The following is a 17,274-nucleotide window of genomic DNA, read 5'->3' on the forward strand; positions in this document are numbered from 1 at the left end:
GGGAAGGAAGAGTTGAAATGGCGTTGGGGTGGACTTAGTTTTCTTTTCAATTGTAATGGATTGTATTTGCGCGAACTCGTTGAGATGTAAGTCGGTTATGCAACAGTTATAACACAAACTACGTCATAACCTGTTCCCCCACCAATCCTTAATCTCCTAAGCGCATGCGCATATTAGACAAGATGGCCGCTTCTCCACTTACTTATGCTACCCACCGATCATTGGAATTGGAAGAGCAAAAGCTACGTTCATCTAAGATTCTAGGATACTTGGCTTTTAATACTATCTAGTGGGGTTTAAATAAGTTGGGTTGAAATGAGTTAACTTACTTAGGGTGTGAGTTGGGTTGCTTCAAAATTTAATTGTTTTGGGTAGAGAAAAGTATAGCCTACTGGTTGAGTGCCGCAGGAATCGATTCTGACATCCACAGTATAAAATACTTCAGGTTGACAAAATCAATTATACGGCTAAACGAAAATCTCATTAATTACTTTATTAAATACTCATCACACCATATTTTATTTCAGTGCGGATGGAACATGGCAAGATGCTTACAAAGAAAAAGGTAATGAGATTAATTCTGGATACTGAAATTAAATGGGATCCGATTGCTGGCATAGTTAGAAGAAAAGGAAGGATTAGAGCGAAAAAATGAAGGCATGAAAAAGGAGGATGATGCGTATTGAGGATTTTTTCTGTCATATTCACTCTTGCAAATACTGGTAAAGTTGAGGTCGTCGAAAAAACGGCGGGAAATAAATATGTACTTGGAAATGTCACCTATTAGGCAACAAAAATATTAGGTGCACTTTGCAATCTAATACGGAGGAATAAGTCAATAGCAAGCAAAACCAGACTATAAAGCATGCGAAGGCCCGTCGAATTAGCCAAAATGTGCAAGAGACAGAAAAACATGCACAAAAAAATTTTAAAGTGATGAAAAAACAGCTGAACCTAAGTTTCACTGAATAAAAAAACTTTACTGCAAAATCATACATGATCAAGAGTAAGAAAGAGATCAAAAGTAATAATAGAAGATACTATTTCGTTGTATCTTTTCATTTTTTGTGTTATTATGATGTCTACGACGATGATATAAGAGACGTGGAAGAATGTTTCATCGCACTGGAATAAGCTGGAAAGAGAGTCAGCCTAACTGTTAACCAGGAGAAAACAAAGTTGCCTCTACAGAGCCAAGTTCACCGAATAACAATGCCAACAATTTTGGCGAATACATTTTCGAACAAGATAATAATTGTACCTTAGATCTCTCATGAATACTTCTGCTCACGAGTCTTATCCCGTAGGACAAAGATAACAATATACAAAACTCTAATATCGACCCAAAATGATTAACATAAAATATAATTTTGAAGTATATCGGATAAGTCACTCGAGATAGGCGCTAATGATGATGATTGTACTTCAACTGTTTGGTTTCTGGTAATGATGAAACGGATAGTGATTTTACGAAAATCCGGATATTCGGCATCCCCTTCGGCCGGATATCCGCTTTTCCGGTATATCTATCCGGCTATTCTGAAGTGATATGCCACATTATTGCGATAAAAATGAAATTAATAAGAAAGCTGATGTCAACTTATTTGGATCAAAGATACAAAATGAACTTTTTTGATGCTAATTAATATGCAGAAATAGACTGAATTGGGTCTGGAGAGAGCAAAAATAGATTTCTTCTACCGGTAATAGAAGAACGAGATACGATAGGGACTGGAAAGAGCAAAAAGGGACTTGACAGAAAGGAGAAAGATTGGAAAAAGACTAGATTGAGGTTGAAAAGAGGTAAAGAAGACTGAGCAGAGACTGGTAATAGAAACAAATATTTGGACAAAGACTGGAAAAAAGTTGGTAATAGCAGAAATAGACTAAATGAGGCCTGGAGAGAGAGAAAAGAGACTGGTAATACAAGAAAGAGATTGAAAAGAGCAAAAAGAGACTTCATAGAAAAGAGAAAGATTGGCAAAAGACTGATAATAGTAGTAGTACACTGGAATGAGGTTGGAAAAATGAAAATAAGACTGGGCATAGGTACTGGAAGAAAAAAATGTTTTGACAGAGACTGAATAGAAAGGAAAAAGACTACAAAAAGGTTGGTAATAACAAAAATAGACTGGATTAGAGTTGGAGGAAGATAAAAGAGACTGGTAATACAAGAAAAAAAATCGAGTAGAGGCTGAATAGAGCAAAAAGAGACTTCACAGAAAGGAGAAAGATTGGTAAAAAACTGCTAATACACTGGACTGAGGTTGGAAACAGGAAAATAAGACTGGGAATAGGTAATAGAAGAAAAGAATGTTTTGACAGAGACTGAATGAAAGGAAAAAGACTACAAAAAGGTTGGTAATAACAAAAATAGACTGGATTAGAGTTGGAGGAAGATCAAAGAGACTGGAATGAGAAAAGAGACTGGTAATACAAGAAAAAAAATCGAGTAGAGGCAGAATAGAGCAAAAAGAGACTTCACAGAAAGGAGAAAGATTGGTAAAAAACTGCTAATACACTGGACTGAGGTTGGAAACAGGAAAATAAGACTGGGAATAGGTAATAGAAGAAAAGAATGTTTTGACAGAGACTAAACAGAAAGAAAAAAGACTACAAAAATGTTGGTAATAGCAGAAATAGGCTGGATTGAGGTTGGCGGAAGATAAAAGAGACTAGAAAGAGAAAAAAGAGATATACAGAGGCAGAAAAGAAGGTCACAGATACGAGAAGGGAGATACAATGAAAGGTATAGGGAGATAGTGACAGAGGAACGGCCAAAATTGATGGAGGGAGATGATGAAGAGAAGCGATTGGTGGCCAGCTTCCGCTGTGGCAATGAGGAGAGGTGGTGTAGGCTGTGTGGAGAGGATTGGGACACACTGGAACACATGCTGAGAGGGTGTAGTGAGCTAAAGGAGGAGGCAATGGACAGGAAACAGATTTTGCGAGAGGGTGGCGAGAGCAAAAGATGGATGAGGGAGGTGATGGGGGCGAGGAAGCGAAGGTGTCAGGCATAGTCCTTCTCCATGATAATGCCGCATACTGCAGCTATAACAAATCGACTCTCCGCTAATTCCGATTTCCATTTCTTTGCTCATACGAAACGGTACTGGAAGAAAAAAATGTTTTGACAGAGACTGAATAGGAAGGAAAAAGACTACAAAAAGGTTGGTAATAACAAAAATAGACTGGATTAGAGTTGGAGGAAGATAAAAGAGACTGGTAATACAAGAAAAAAATCGAGTAGAGGCTGAATAGAGCAAAAAGAGACTTCACAGAAAGGAGAAAGATTGGTAAAAAACTGGTAATACACTGGACTTTTTTGATGCTAATTAATAATTGGCGATAATTCTACAAGGATCCTTCAAGAAATGAATTTAATCGGCGAAAATTGCAAATTTCGAAAAAATTGTCGATCATTTCAAAAATTTATTTCTCAACAACTGAAAGTGATTTTTCAAAACGGCTTGTTGCAATAAAAAGAGGATACTTTAATTAATAATTGATGATATTTCCACAAGAATCCTTCAAGAAATTAATTTTATAGCGAATTTTGAAAATTATCGATGAAAATTGCAACATCGAAAATGTTGTCAAAACTTCAAATATTGTTTTCTCAAAAACTAAAAGTTATTTTTCAAAACGAGTCGGTTCATTGGAAAGATAACACTTTGGGAAATTTTCATAGTCATATTTCAAGAACAAGATTTGTTACTTTGGGATCACATAACAATGTAGCGCCTCGGCCACAAGCGATTTCGGCTTAATTAGCTTAAATCGTGCATCATTTATCCTAAAACTTGAAGTGAGCAAATCAATTTAATAAAACAATTCATAAACAAAACTACGTGGTTTTGAAAATTTTTTTTTCAATACTATGGTGTCGATGTAGCGCCTCGGCCACAAGCAACCTCGGGTTAATTAGGTTCGAAAACTTGATTTAAACGCAAATTAGATTAACAAAAAAATCATGTTGTCATAAATTAAGCTACGCTTCTATGAAAACTGATAATTTTTTGATTAATGTTGTACCAATGTAGCGCCTCGGTCGCGAGCATCCTCGATGATCTTTCTGTTTTAACAGAAAATTTTCTTTAAATTACTTAAATTATTATTGTTATTTTTCAGGTCAAGATAGTAAAGCTTACAACTCATTCAACAGCCACACGAGTTGTTTACTTCTTCTAACAACATTATATATATATTTTAGTAAGTATTTTCAATTTTTTCATTTAAAAATCGTATTAAATAAAAATGCGATTGACGTGAAAGAAATATAAACCGTTTCATTTTTGTGTCAAAATGATTCGATTGACGACGACAAATCGGACCTGTACGAACATGTTTTAAATGAATAACTGGATACGTAGTACGTTTAATCCCCGTTTTTAATCCCTTTGATTGTTTCGGGGTTTGATCGAATTGAATTTAAAAAAATTGGGTATTTTTTTAAAGGAAACGTTTGTAATCGAGATGGTGATCAATTACGCTTTGGGGCTCTGAATCGCATCCCCCGTGACACCACAGAAAGGAGGTCACACGACATCATTCGATGATACTTGATGACGATTGATCGATATAATTTATAATAAGCGATATCCCGTGACAGTCAATGACCCTTTGCACATCGATTAGGGTGGTTTGAGGGGTCGCAAAGCAAACATCGGTCGGTCAATTGTGTAAGCCTGTCCGTGACAACGTCCAATATAATGTAATGAATAGACTGATTTCTACCACTAAACACTACTAAAACACAATCATTAAATTATGATTCTAATTAAATTCAATTTTGTTTTAGGTATGTGTTAATTAAATCAAGAATAATGAATTTACAATCTGATGGGCTGAAGAAGAGTTTTATTAGTAAAAACAATTTTAAAGAAGACTTTGTAAGATTTTTTAAGCACTCAAAAAAAAATCTAACGCAAAAAAATTTGTGTAAATAATCAATTTTATGAAACTGAAGATACGTAGCTTTATGTGAAACGAAAAAGAAAATCTGAGATAAGGATAAAAATATTTTCGAAAATTTAAAATAAAAAAGAACCCAAAACAAACTCAATGATTTTCATTCGCGACCACTAAGGAGATAAATGATGTACGTAAACATTTAATATTTAAAAAAAACTGGGAGATAGTTGAATATATGTACCATTGTATATTTGTGATAAAAAAAAATTAATATGAGAAAGAGGAATAAATGTTTTAATGTTGAAAATGAATAAGGTCTTATTTATACAGCGTGTTAATTAATTCGTCGTCATTGCAAGTATGCAACCAATATCACAGTATTGGTATTGCAATACGAATACTGTGATATTGGTTGCATACTTGAAATGAAGACGTCGAATATGATAATTAATTAACACGCTGTACTATATGTTATTAGATGTATTAAAGAAAATTTTTTTAATAAGAACCAAATTTCGAGATTAATTTATAAATAAATGTTTGTATGGTGAATGCCTCAAAAATATAATTTTTTCCTTTTTACTCAACTTTTTATTATTTCCCTTTTCCACGTATTTATTAGTCCACAAAATCGTCTGAGAAACAACCCATTCATTATAATATAGACAATAGGGTGGGTGATTGTATCGAGTGTGTGGGCGTGATTTTCCCCTTGGCCCACGCCGGAAACTGTTACGGTGAAAACCCGGAAGCGAAAGGCGTTCCCCAGGCACGAAATTCCCGTGATTAAGCCCTACGTTTCTCGGTCAGTTTGACTTTAAAAGGTTTCCCCACCCAACTATATGATGGGAAACGATGGAATCGGATGGGATGGGGTGGTATGGTCGTCGCATCCCTGTCAATGAATTTTTCAACCTCACTCCACAATCGATACCGATAAATGTACACCAGACAGGAGCCAGCATTTATGGTTTTCGCATCTACGAACATGCATTCACTCAATCGCAATTATTCAAATTTCAATTTCAATTCGTGTCGGGGTATTTAATTACGAATAAGAATTTGTTCGAAAAATTAATTAAGTTAATATATTTAATTGATTACTATATAATTTCTTTCAGTTGAAACTGAGCCAAAACGACTAGAAAGAACAAAAAATACTCAGCAGAAAGAAGGGAGGAGCTGATTAGAAAGAGAAAAAAACTTATTGGGCAGAAAAGAGATTGCTAATAGAAGAAAGAAAAATAGAAGAAAAAACAATGAGACTGAGCAGAAAGGCTCTGGTAATACTTGTAAAGAATGAACTGGTGTTAGAAAGAGGAAAATAAGACTAGGAAGACTGGAAAAGTGTTAGTAATAGCAGAAATAGACTGAATTGGGTCTGGAGAGAGCAAAAATAGATTTCTTCTACCGGTAATAGAAGAAAGAGATACGATAGGGACTGGAAAGAGCAAAAAGGGACTTGACAGAAAGGAGAAAGATTGGAAAAAGACTAGATTGAGGTTGAAAAGAGGTAAAGAAGACTGAGCAGAGACTAGTAATAGCAAAAAAAATTTGGACAGTGACTGGGAAGAAAGGAGGAAGACTGGAAAAAAGTTGGTAATAGCAGAAACAGACTAAATTGGGTCTGGAGAGAGACTTCATAGAAAAGAGAAGGATTGGTAAAAGACTGATAATAGTAGTAGTACACTGGACTGAGGTTGGAAAGAGGAAAATGAGACTGGGAATAGGTAATAGAAGAAAAAAATGTTTTGACAGAGACTGAATAGAAAGGAAAAAAACTACAAAAGGTTGGAGGAAGATAAAAGAGACTGGAATAAGAAAAAGATTGAATAGAGACTGAAAAGAGCAAAAAGAGACTTCACAGAAAGACTACAAAAATGTTGGTAATAGCAGAAATAGGTTGGATTGAGGTTGGCAAAAAATAAAAGAGACTGAAAAGAGAAAAAAAGACTGCACAAAAAGGTTCAACATACGCCCTAAAGGCAATTCAGGCCTATACGTGTGATTCGGCACTGATTAGAAAACTCGCTAGGGGCAATAATGCTACTCTATGCTGAGTTGCCCTTCATTGGACTCCAACCTGGTTGTAGACTATAAAAAAGCCACCTAAGACAAATAAACGGCTGAACATATACTGTGTAATTTCGTTGCCAAAGGCCGCTTAAGACACAAAATTTTCAGTAAAGCTCTTTTGACACCTACCGACATAAAGGAACAAGACCTTGGAGCAATACTAAGGTTCATTAAGGACCTACATTTAACTTTTGAAGGGTTAAAGATACAATAGATCTTATATGTGGCCATGACGAGAGGGGCCGCTCCCCTCAGCCTGAGACCTGGACAGAATACAGGAATGACTCTGGTCGGAAAGGAGAACAAATAGAAAAAGGCTGTAATACTAGAAATACACTAAGCAGACATGAAAAACACTGGAAATAGGCTGTACTGAGTTTAGAAAGAGAAAAGAAGACATGACAGAGACTGAAAATAAAAGAATATGCGCAGTACCTCTTAGCAGAAAGAAGAAAGGTTGGAAAAAAGCTGGTAATAGTAGCAATAATCTCGTGACAATCTTACAACGCTGTACCAAGTCAAACAATAGAGACTCCAAATTCGATTTCTGCATGACTTTCTCAATTTATCGTATAATGTGTAATATGTACAGAGAAACAATATGGGAGGAGAAGAAGGAAGGAGGAATGGAGGTGGCAAGGAAGAGAGATAGAGCAAGTGAAGTAATAAGGTCGGGAGGGACGTGGGAAAAAGGATATATAAACACGATATTGGAGATGGGTACTAGGGTTGGCAAGGGAGACTCCAGGGTATATAGTGAACTATGAGGAGATGATAAAAGCAAGACCGCATTGCAGGATCCTGGGAGAGTGCTGGAGAAAAAATAAAGGAGAGGAGGCTGATCTATGGGCAAAGAGACAGGGAAGAATATTATAGAAGAGTGGGATACTCACTAATTGGGATCGAAAACACAAGAGTGGAAAGAGGTGAGAGATAGGGACATGGATATACAGAGGCAGAAAAGAAGGTCACAGATACGAGAAGGGAGATACAATTAAAGGTATGGGGAGACAGTGACAGAGGGACGGCCGAAATATTTGTTAACGGAGGGGGATGATGATTGGTGGCCAGATTCCGCTGTGGCAATGGAAGAGAATTGGGAGACACTGGAACACATGCTGAGAGGGTGTAGTGAGGTGTAGGAGGATGCAATGGATAGGAAACAGATTTTGGGAGAGAGGGGCGACGGCAAAAGATAGATGAGGGAGGTGATAGGGGCGAAGAGGCCTGTATTAAAGAGAAAATTGTAAATATTAAAAACAATAGAACGCTTATTATTACAGAGAAACAATATTGACATCAGGCATAGTACTTCTCCATGATAATGCCGCATACTGCAGCTATAACAAATCTACTCTCCGCCACTTCCAATTTCCATCTCTTTGCTCACACGAAACGCTGGCTAGGAACTAGAAAGTGTCTTTCAAACAACGAGCCGCAGATCGCTTCCATGACGAGGGTGTTGAAAAATTGGTGATACAACAAATGATTTAATCAGAACGACGACTACGTAGAGAAGTAGCTGTAAGATTTATCAGTTTTGATTCACAGTAGTTTTGAATGAGGCTGAAAGAGGAAAATAAGACTAGGTAGAAAGACAGAAAGAATAGAGCTCTAAACAAATAAGTCTAAGATTAGATGACATCAAGGATGATTTTAGATCCGATGTTGAGAAATAACAAGATTAATATTTCGAGAGACGTCCAATATTATGCAGAGAAGATTTTCGATGATGTTGAGATAGGATGTTAATATATGATGGAAAAGATGTTGCTGGAGGTCAAGATGGTGTCGAGGGAGTAGCTTGTAATGGTGAGTTATCTGCACAAGTTGAGGTCGTGTCGGGTGTGCCGCAGGGTTCTATTCTTGGCCCAATTCTGTTTTCAATTTATACTTCCCAACTGTGTTTGGCTGTAAAGCACTGTACTGCGCAGATGTATGCTGATGATATTCAATTATACTACATTTTTTCAACATCAAATCTAGCTGTGGCTGAAAGTAATATTAATGCTGACTTGAAGGCCTTGGTCAATACTGCTAATGAGCACAGCTTAAGGATAAATCCATCTAAGTCATCGGTGATGGTCTTTGGGAGCCGGGGTGTTTTGGACGAAGTCAGGGATGGGTTGAGCTTGAAAATTGACTCTGATGTTTTGTAGGTTGCTGAAAGTGCAAGGAATTTGGGTATCATTATTGACAGTAAACTTAGATTTGACTCGTACATTGGTAGTCTACTGCGTCGTGCATATGCAGCGTTAAAATTGCTCTATAATAGTAGGCATTTATTGGAACAGCAACTGCGGATACGCTTGTGTGACGCCCTGGTTCTCTCGATCTTTAATTACGGTGATGTATTATATGGCCCTTGTATTGATAATATTCACAAGGTAAGAATTCAAAGAGTTCAGAATGCGTGCTTACGTTTTATTTATGGCATTAGGAAATATGCGAGTATCTCATACACCTTAAAATGGGTGGACTGGTTGAATATGTCACGTCGTAGGGCCCTTCACTCTGCTTGCCTCTACCATAAGGTTTTGACTACCAAATGTCCACCATATTTATACAACAAAATTCAATTTCGAACAGACGTTCATAATATTAATATTAGGCACAGACATACGTTAACAATACCCCAGCATCGACTGGAAATTTTTAAAAGATCTTTCACGTATTGTGTGCCTAATTTGTTGAATAACTGTCCACTTTCGGTCTTGCAGGAAACTGAGCGGGTTTTCAGGGTGATATATAGGTCTGAGTTATTGAATGAGCAGAATTGTGATGACATATGAACCAATTTTCTCTTTCGTTCTCTTTCTATATCTTTTTCATTTCGTTCTTTCTTCTTTTTTTTTTTTTTTTTTGTTGTTTTTTCTCTTTTTTCTTTCTTTTATTGTTTTTTCGTGTTTCTTCTCCTTTCCTTGTCTTAGCTCTTCTTATTTACTAGAAAGCTAGTCTTACTATTATGTATAATTGGTATTAATTTTAAGTTTTTGGTAACAACTAGTCTTTCTATTTCCGTTTGCCGTCATGAAGTTTAAGTTTATTTATACAAAATGTAGAACAAGGACCAATGAAAAACAGCTGACCCACTGGGAATGCTGACGTGGTCCTTTTTAACTCATGGCATTTCATTTTGGTTTTATTTTAGTTTTTAAGTATTTTGTTATTGGGGTTTATAATGGTGCTATGGGTTAATAAACATTATTATTATTATTATTATGTTATGGCTAAATGCGATTGATTAATATTTGAAGAGTATCATCAGCATACATTTGTATTAAATTAATATTAAAAACTATAAATGGAATTATAAAGGAATTAAAAGGAACGCAAACAAAATACAAAATATTGCGATCAAACAATGGTGAGAATTGAAATAAAAAAAATCCTCGGAATTCAAACTGTAAACTGAGAATGAATTCGTATTAAAAATTGGAAATATCCGTTTCGGTGGGTATTATTACGTACAATAGCGGCCTTGGACGGGATTTTTACCAGGCCCGTAGAGAGAGATTATCATCTACAACAACATCCGTGCCGGCAGGAAGTACCGCATGCAACATAGAAAAAAACGTAAAAAAATACAAAAACGCAGTATTGGGAACCGGTTTGACAGTGTTCCCGAAAATTTTTTTCATGGAAAAAATGGTACCGCGCATTTACCGATGGCTCTTCCATGCATTTTTCGTGAAAATCGCGTGTGCCATAGAAGCGAGCATCGTTAACGTAGTTAACTCTTTTATACTCACTCGTTTTTTCTTCCACTTTTTTTCTTTTATGAAACGATTTTCATCATTTTCGACTTTTATTTCGAATTTTAGGGTAATGCAAAACCGGTGGAACCCCGTCCGGGAGCTTTTCCGTTTCAAGCTGCCCTCATGGAACGATTGCCCGATAAAAAAGGATATCATACTTTTTGCGGAGGCAGCTTAATTCATCCGATATGGATTTTAACAGCAGCTCATTGCGTACAAATCGATTTAGACTCACCTAAATTAAATCCGTAAATATCTCTTTTTTTTTAATTAAAATTAATTTTCATTTAAATTTGATTCGCAGAAAAAAAACTTATGTAGCATTGGGGAGCGTTTATAGAAACGGACGTGGAGGTCAAATAATAAGGATAGAATCAACAAAAATGCACCCGAATTATCTAAAATTAGATAAAAGCGATTTGGCTTTGTTAAAATTAACGAAACCCGCGAAATTGAACCGTTTTGTGAAGTTGGTTCGCCTCCATTTGGATAATAAGGAAGCTTTGGAAGGAAAAACGGCTTATTTAACGGGATTTGGGATTATCGATGGTATTTTTTTGGTAAAAATAATCAAAATATTCAATAATTGTGATTTTATAACAATTATTTTAGATCAATTCCACACATCACAACGATTAAGAAAGGCTACATTTAAAATAAGCCCCCCAAAAAAATGTTTTGGAAATAAACAAACATTAAACGGGGAACTTTGCGCCGCATCAACAGTTGAGGAAGGAAAAGCTTGCAAAGTATAAAACATTTTAGATTTAGAATAGAAAAAATAAAATATTTGTCATCATAGGGTGATAGTGGAGGTCCTCTTACGATTATAAAAAACGGGAAATTGATTCAAATTGGGGTTACAAGCCGTTTGGCTTTACTCCCATTTTGTAAAATAGGGTTTAATAATTCGATCTACACCCGAGTTTCGGCGTATATTAATTGGATTTCTAAAATAACTGGGATTGATTTCAATAAAAATAATTTAACCTAATTTTTTAACGTTTGTGCAATTTGGGTTGCATAACTCAAATTATTTTTATTCCCCTAATTTTAATTAATAATTTTTAAACAATTGTTCAACGTATTTAGGTAACTCCCCCACATGATTGAGGTTGGAGGAGGATAAAAGAGACTTTAAAATGAAAAAAGAGACTGAGCAGAAAGGTTCAACATTAAAAATTGCCTGATAATTAAAGAAATAAGCTCATATAAAACCAAAAAGAAAAAATAAGATTGGGCAGAAACTGGTAAAACAAGAAATAAGCCTCCCAAAAAATGTTCAATCATTAAACGGTGAACTTTGCGCCATATCAACAGTTGAGGAAGGAAAAGCTTGCAAAGTATAAAACATTTTAGATTTAAAATAGACAAAATAAAATATTTGTGATTATCGGGTAATAATTCGATATATACCCGAGTTTTGGCGCATATTAATTGGATTTCTAAAATAACTGAGATTGATTTTAATAAAAATAATTTAACCTAATTTTGACATTTGTACAATTTGGGTTGCATAACCCAAATTATTTTTATTCGCCTAATTTTAACTAATAATTTTTAAAAAGTTATGCAACGTATTTAGGTAACTCCCCCACATGATTGAGGTTGGAGGAAGATAAAAGAGACTTTAAAACGAAAAAAGAGACTGAGCAGAAAGGTTCAACATTAAAAATTGACTGATAATAGAAGAAATAAGCTCAAATGAAACCAAAAAGAAAAAATGAGACTGGGCAGAAACTGGTAAAACAAGAAATAAGCCTCCCAAAAAAATTTTTAATCATTAAACGGGGAACTTTGCGCCACATCAACAGTTGAGGAAGAAAAAGCTTGCAAAGTATAAAACATTTTAGATTTAAAATAGACAAAATAAAATATTTGTGATTATCGGGTAATAATTCGATATATACCCGAGTTTTGGCGCATATTAATTGGATTTCTAAAATAACTGAGATTGATTTTAATAAAAATAATTTAACCTAATTTTGACATTTGTACAATTTGGGTTGCATAACCCAAATTATTTTTATTCGCCTAATTTTAACTAATAATTTTTAAAAAGTTGTGTAACGTTTTTAGGTAACTCCCCCACATGATTGAGGTTGGAGAAAGATAAAAGAGACTTTAAAACGAAAAAAGAGACTGAGCAGAAAGGTCCAACATTAAAAATTGCCTGATAATTAAAGAAATAAGCTCATATAAAACCAAAAAGAAAAAATAAGATTGGGCAGAAACTGGTAAAACAAGAAATAAGCCTCCCAAAAAAATGTTCAATCATTAAACGGGGAACTTTGCGCCACATCAACAATTGAGGAAAAAAAAGCTTGCAAAGTATAAAACATTTTAGATTTAAAATAGACAAAATAAAATATTTGTGATTATCGGGTAATAATTCGATATATACCCGAGTTTTGGCGCGTATTAATTGGATTTCTAAAATAACTGGGATTGATTTTAATAAAAATAATTTAACCTAATTTTGACATTTGTACAATTTGGGTTGCATAACCCAAATTATTTTTATTCGCCTAATTTTAACTAATAATTTTTAAAAAGTTATGCAACGTATTTAGGTTACTCCCCCACATGATTGAGGTTGGAGGAAGAGAAAAGAGACTGGAAAACGAAAAAAGAGACTGAGAAGAAAGGTTCAACATTAAAAATTGACTGATAATAGAAGAAATAAGCTCAAATGAAACCACAAAGAAAAAATGAGACTGGGCAGAAACTGGTAAAACAAGAAATAAGCCTCCCAAAAAAATGTTTAATCATTAAACGGGGAACTTTGCGCCACATCAACAGTTGAGGAAGAAAAAGCTTGCAAAGTATAAAACATTTTAGATTTAAAATAGACAAAATAAAATATTTGTGATTATCGGGTAATAATTCGATATATACCCGAGTTTTGGCGCATATTAATTGGATTTCTAAAATAACTGAGATTGATTTTAATAAAAATAATTTAACCTAATTTTGACATTTGTACAATTTGGGTTGCATAACCCAAATTATTTTTATTCGCCTAATTTTAACTAATAATTTTTAAAAAGTTGTGTAACGTTTTTAGGTAACTCCCCCACATGATTGAGGTTGGAGAAAGATAAAAGAGACTTTAAAACGAAAAAAGAGACTGAGCAGAAAAGTTCAACAGTAAAAATTGCCTGATAATTAAAGAAATAAGCTCATATAAAACCAAAAGGAAAAAATAAGATTGGGCAGAAGCTGGTAAAACAAGAAATAAGCCTCCCAAAAAAATTTTCAATCATTAAACGGGGGACTTTGCGCCACATCAACAATTGAGGAAAAAAAAGCTTGCAAAGTATAAAACATTTTAGATTTAAAATAGACAAAATAAAATATTTGTGATTATCGGGTAATAATTCGATATATACCCGAGTTTTGGCGCGTATTAATTGGATTTCTAAAATAACTGGGATTGATTTTAATAAAAATAATTTAACCTAATTTTGACATTTGTACAATTTGGGTTGCATAACCCAAATTATTTTTATTCGCCTAATTTTAACTAATAATTTTTAAAAAGTTATGCAACGTATTTAGGTTACTCCCCCACATGATTGAGGTTGGAGGAAGAGAAAAGAGACTGGAAAACGAAAAAAGAGACTGAGCAGAAAAGTTCAACAGTAAAAATTGCCTGATAATTAAAGAAATAAGCTCATATAAAACCAAAAGGAAAAAATAAGATTGGGCAGAAACTGGTAAAACAAGAAATAAGCCTCCCAAAAAAATTTTCAATCATTAAACGGGGGACTTTGCGCCACATCAACAATTGAGGAAAGAAAAGCTTGCAAAGTATAAAACATTTTAGATTTAAAATAGACAAAATAAAATATTTGTGATTATCGGGTAATAATTCGATATATACCCGAGTTTTGGCGCATATTAATTGGATTTCTAAAATAACTGAGATTGATTTTAATAAAAATAATTTAACCTAATTTTTTGACATTTATGCAATTTGGGTTGCATAACTCAAATCATTTTTACTTAAATATTTTTATTCCCCTAATTTTAACTAATAATTTTTAAAAAGTTGTGCGACGTATCTCCCCCACATGATTGAGGTTGGAGGAAGATAAAAGAGACTTTAAAACGAACAAAGAGACTGAGCAGAAAGGTTCAACATTAAAAATTGACTGATAATTAAAGAAATAAGCTCATATAAAACCAAAAAGAAAAAATAAGATAGGGCAGAAACTGGTAAAACAAGAAATAAGCCTCCCAAAAAAATGTTTAATCATTAAACGGGGAACTTTGCGCCACATCAACAATTGAGGAAAAAAAGCTTGCAAAGTATAAAACATTTTAGATTTAAAATAGACAAAATAAAATATTTGTGATTATCGGGTAATAATTCGATATATACCCAAGTTTTGGCGCGTATTAATTGGATTTCTAAAATAACTGGGATTGATTTTAATAAAAATAATTTAACCTAATTTTGTGACATTTGTGCAATTTGGGTTGCATAACTCAAATTATTTTTCCTTAAAAATTTTTATTCCCCTAATTTTAACTAATAATTTTTAAAAAGTTGTTCAACGTATTTAGGTAACTCCCCCACATGAATTTGTTCCTAAAATATACTTAAATAAATCAAATTTATCTAATAAATCGAATATATTATACCTTTAACGTTGTATCCCTACTCCGTAACTGAACAATCCCATTTTTTAATGTCTCATCAGTTAAAATTACATTATACGGAATTCCCAAGCAATCATAAAACATCCATTGTTCCTCTAAACTATCTTTTCCAGCCTTCGGTAATAAAAGGCAAGATATATTGTTTTCTCGTAATTGTTTCGAAATAAAAATCGCTAATTGTAACAAATCTTCAGTTGAGGCATTTTCTAAAAAAATTAAAAACTAAATTAATCAATTAATTAAACGTTTCAAACATACTTTGCGATTTAGAAATAGAAAAACTAATTTTGTAAGGAGCTAATTTACGATGGAACCTAAACATAATCCTCGAGGTATTTTGATGTAACGTAGCATCATAAGCATCACATAAAGTGTTTATTAACATCGATTGGAGTGAAATTTCACTTGTAATGTAACAAGGAGTTATCGACCCTTGAAATAAATCTTTGTTGAGTTCGGGGTGCAAATTTTTAAACAAATTAATCTTTTCAATCAATTCCAAACCCCACGGATACTCAGCTTTGATTTCAACCGATTGAAAAACATCATTGTTTTGAATATCGCTTAAAATGTAACGTCCGGGTGAAGCTGAAAACTAAAAATCGATTAAATAAATTTTTTTTAAATAATTTAATTCTTACAATTCTCCACCACATTCTTCTTTGCCTTTGTAATTGATGATAAAATGCCGTTGCTAATTGAGGCGCCACAAAAACGTTGCATTTTATAACTTCGTTATTATCAAAATAACCTAAAAAACCATCATTTGAAGTTTTATCAAGGATTTTCTCTACAATTCCAAACGGAAATTGACTCGAACAAGTTTCTTTGGCATATAAAAACGATTTTTTGAATGAATTTGATTCATTTGGAAAAACTGTGTAATCTTTATTGATAACCATGTTTCGATAAAATTCATTTTTGAGGTTATGTAGTAACAAACTACCCATTGGGGCGATTTTTAAGTATTGACCCAACTTTTGCAAGAAACCATGTCTCTCACATACTTCCAAAACGTTTTTTATCTCCAGGAGAGGTTTTATTTTGTTGCTGTTCATGGAGGAGATCTTCTCGTGCTTCTAATGGAATATTTCCTGGAGGTGCTACAAAGTATTCGTCTTCCAGCAAAGATGAGTTAGATAAAATTGATTCCCTACAATTTCCTTCTGTAACCTTATCATCCCTCACTTGTAAAGGCCTAAAAATACTTAATATTAAAAAAAAAAAGAGGTTAAATAAAACAAGAAAATTACTTGTCTTCTAATACAGTTATTAATGGCTCAACCCCTTGCGTATTTACTTGCAAAATTTGATCCGCAAACTCAATAGCAGCCTCTAAAGTTTTAATTCCTTCACGATTCGCACAATCAACTAAAGAAAGGCGTTCTAACAACGCGATGGTTTCGGCGGTGATGAGAGTTTTTTGGGGGAGCTTATTTGGATCTATTCTACTTTTAACTGGTTTTTGGGGTACTAAAATTCTTTTTGGGACTTTTAACGGATTGATTTTTGATGTTGTGCAATAAAATCTAATCAAAGAAGGGCGTAAAAACTTAAAATTCATCACCGGTTTAGATATAACCTCACTTTTACTTGTTGAGAGTTTCGATTATTTCGATTATTTCGAGCGCCATCTAGTGAGATTTTTAGTTTATTTAAAATTAATGGATAATTAATATTAATGAATATGTTTGAAACTGAATTTTATGTATTATATAAAAAAATTGGTATAATATATAATATAATAAAATAATAGAAGAATTTAATTATGTATGAACAAATCCCAAAATTAGCGCCATCTAATGAGATGTTTTGGTTTATTTTAAATTAATGGATAATTAATATTAATGTATTAATG

General features: G+C 33.8%; 4 protein-coding genes across 7 annotated transcripts in view; 2 read left to right on the top strand and 2 right to left on the bottom strand.

The window, feature by feature from the left end:
• Positions 1–5,496, top strand: part of LOC111426169 (uncharacterized) — a 259,435-nt gene extending 253,939 nt beyond the window's left edge. For 2 of the 3 annotated variants that reach the window (XM_071196152.1, XM_023060561.2), the window contains 3 exons: positions 528–565; positions 4,132–4,212; positions 4,802–5,496. In XM_071196152.1, the coding sequence (XP_071052253.1) occupies positions 528–565; positions 4,132–4,191 (98 nt within the window). In that variant the 3' untranslated portion in view covers positions 4,192–4,212; positions 4,802–5,496. The remainder of the gene's footprint in view (positions 1–527; positions 566–4,131; positions 4,213–4,801) is intronic. The other variant, XM_071196153.1, reaches the window with a different exon arrangement.
• A 59-nt stretch (positions 5,497–5,555) lies between these two features.
• On the top strand, positions 5,556–12,237 carry LOC111426720 (plasminogen-like). Of its 2 annotated transcripts, none has more exons than XM_023061379.2 (5): positions 5,556–8,802; positions 10,815–10,996; positions 11,053–11,297; positions 11,361–11,497; positions 11,551–12,237. In XM_023061379.2, exons 1-5 carry the CDS (start codon positions 8,800–8,802, stop codon positions 11,740–11,742), a joined length of 759 nt encoding a protein of 252 aa, XP_022917147.2. In that variant the 5' UTR covers positions 5,556–8,799; the 3' UTR covers positions 11,743–12,237. The 2 variants fall into 2 exon arrangements, with proteins under 2 accessions (XP_022917147.2, XP_022917146.2); XM_023061378.2 differs by lacking the exon at positions 5,556–8,802 and adding an exon at positions 9,819–10,719.
• Positions 11,327–17,035, bottom strand: LOC111426528 (DNA polymerase subunit gamma-2, mitochondrial). The gene is made up of 5 exons (XM_023061080.2): positions 16,670–17,035; positions 16,058–16,614; positions 15,675–16,011; positions 15,399–15,622; positions 11,327–15,345 (listed from the first exon to the last, which is right to left on the bottom strand). The coding sequence occupies exons 2-5, from the start codon at positions 16,472–16,474 to the stop codon at positions 15,286–15,288; spliced, it is 1,038 nt and encodes a 345-aa protein (XP_022916848.2). The 5' UTR covers positions 16,475–16,614; positions 16,670–17,035; the 3' UTR covers positions 11,327–15,285.
• Positions 16,666–17,050, bottom strand: LOC111426743 (glutamyl-tRNA(Gln) amidotransferase subunit C, mitochondrial). The gene is made up of 2 exons (XM_071195993.1): positions 17,010–17,050; positions 16,666–16,945 (listed from the first exon to the last, which is right to left on the bottom strand). The coding sequence occupies exons 1-2, from the start codon at positions 17,048–17,050 to the stop codon at positions 16,666–16,668; spliced, it is 321 nt and encodes a 106-aa protein (XP_071052094.1).
• Positions 17,051–17,274: the final 224 nt, after the last annotated feature.

This window comes from Onthophagus taurus, chromosome 5 (assembly GCF_036711975.1).
Source record: "Onthophagus taurus isolate NC chromosome 5, IU_Otau_3.0, whole genome shotgun sequence".
NCBI classification, from domain to species: domain Eukaryota; kingdom Metazoa; phylum Arthropoda; class Insecta; order Coleoptera; family Scarabaeidae; genus Onthophagus; species Onthophagus taurus.

Coding starts and splice junctions, on each gene's coding strand:
- LOC111426720 (XM_023061378.2), top strand. CDS start 10,630: ATGGAAAAAATGGTACCGCGCATTTACCGATGGCTCTTCCATGCATTT. Junction 10,720..10,814: donor TAGAAGCGAGCATCGTTAAC/GTAGTTAACTCT, acceptor TTCGAATTTTAG/GGTAATGCAAAACCGGTGGA. Junction 11,498..11,550: donor AGGAAGGAAAAGCTTGCAAA/GTATAAAACATT, acceptor TTGTCATCATAG/GGTGATAGTGGAGGTCCTCT.
- LOC111426528 (XM_023061080.2), bottom strand. CDS start 16,474: ATGAACAGCAACAAAATAAAACCTCTCCTGGAGATAAAAAACGTTTTG. Junction 16,012..16,057: donor GAAGAATGTGGTGGAGAATT/GTAAGAATTAAA, acceptor ATCGATTTTTAG/TTTTCAGCTTCACCCGGACG. Junction 15,346..15,398: donor GTAGGGATACAACGTTAAAG/GTATAATATATT, acceptor AGTATATTTTAG/GAACAAATTCATGTGGGGGA.
- LOC111426743 (XM_071195993.1), bottom strand. CDS start 17,050: ATGGCGCTCGAAATAATCGAAATAATCGAAACTCTCAACAA. Junction 16,946..17,009: donor ATAATCGAAACTCTCAACAA/GTAAAAGTGAGG, acceptor TTCTTTGATTAG/ATTTTATTGCACAACATCAA.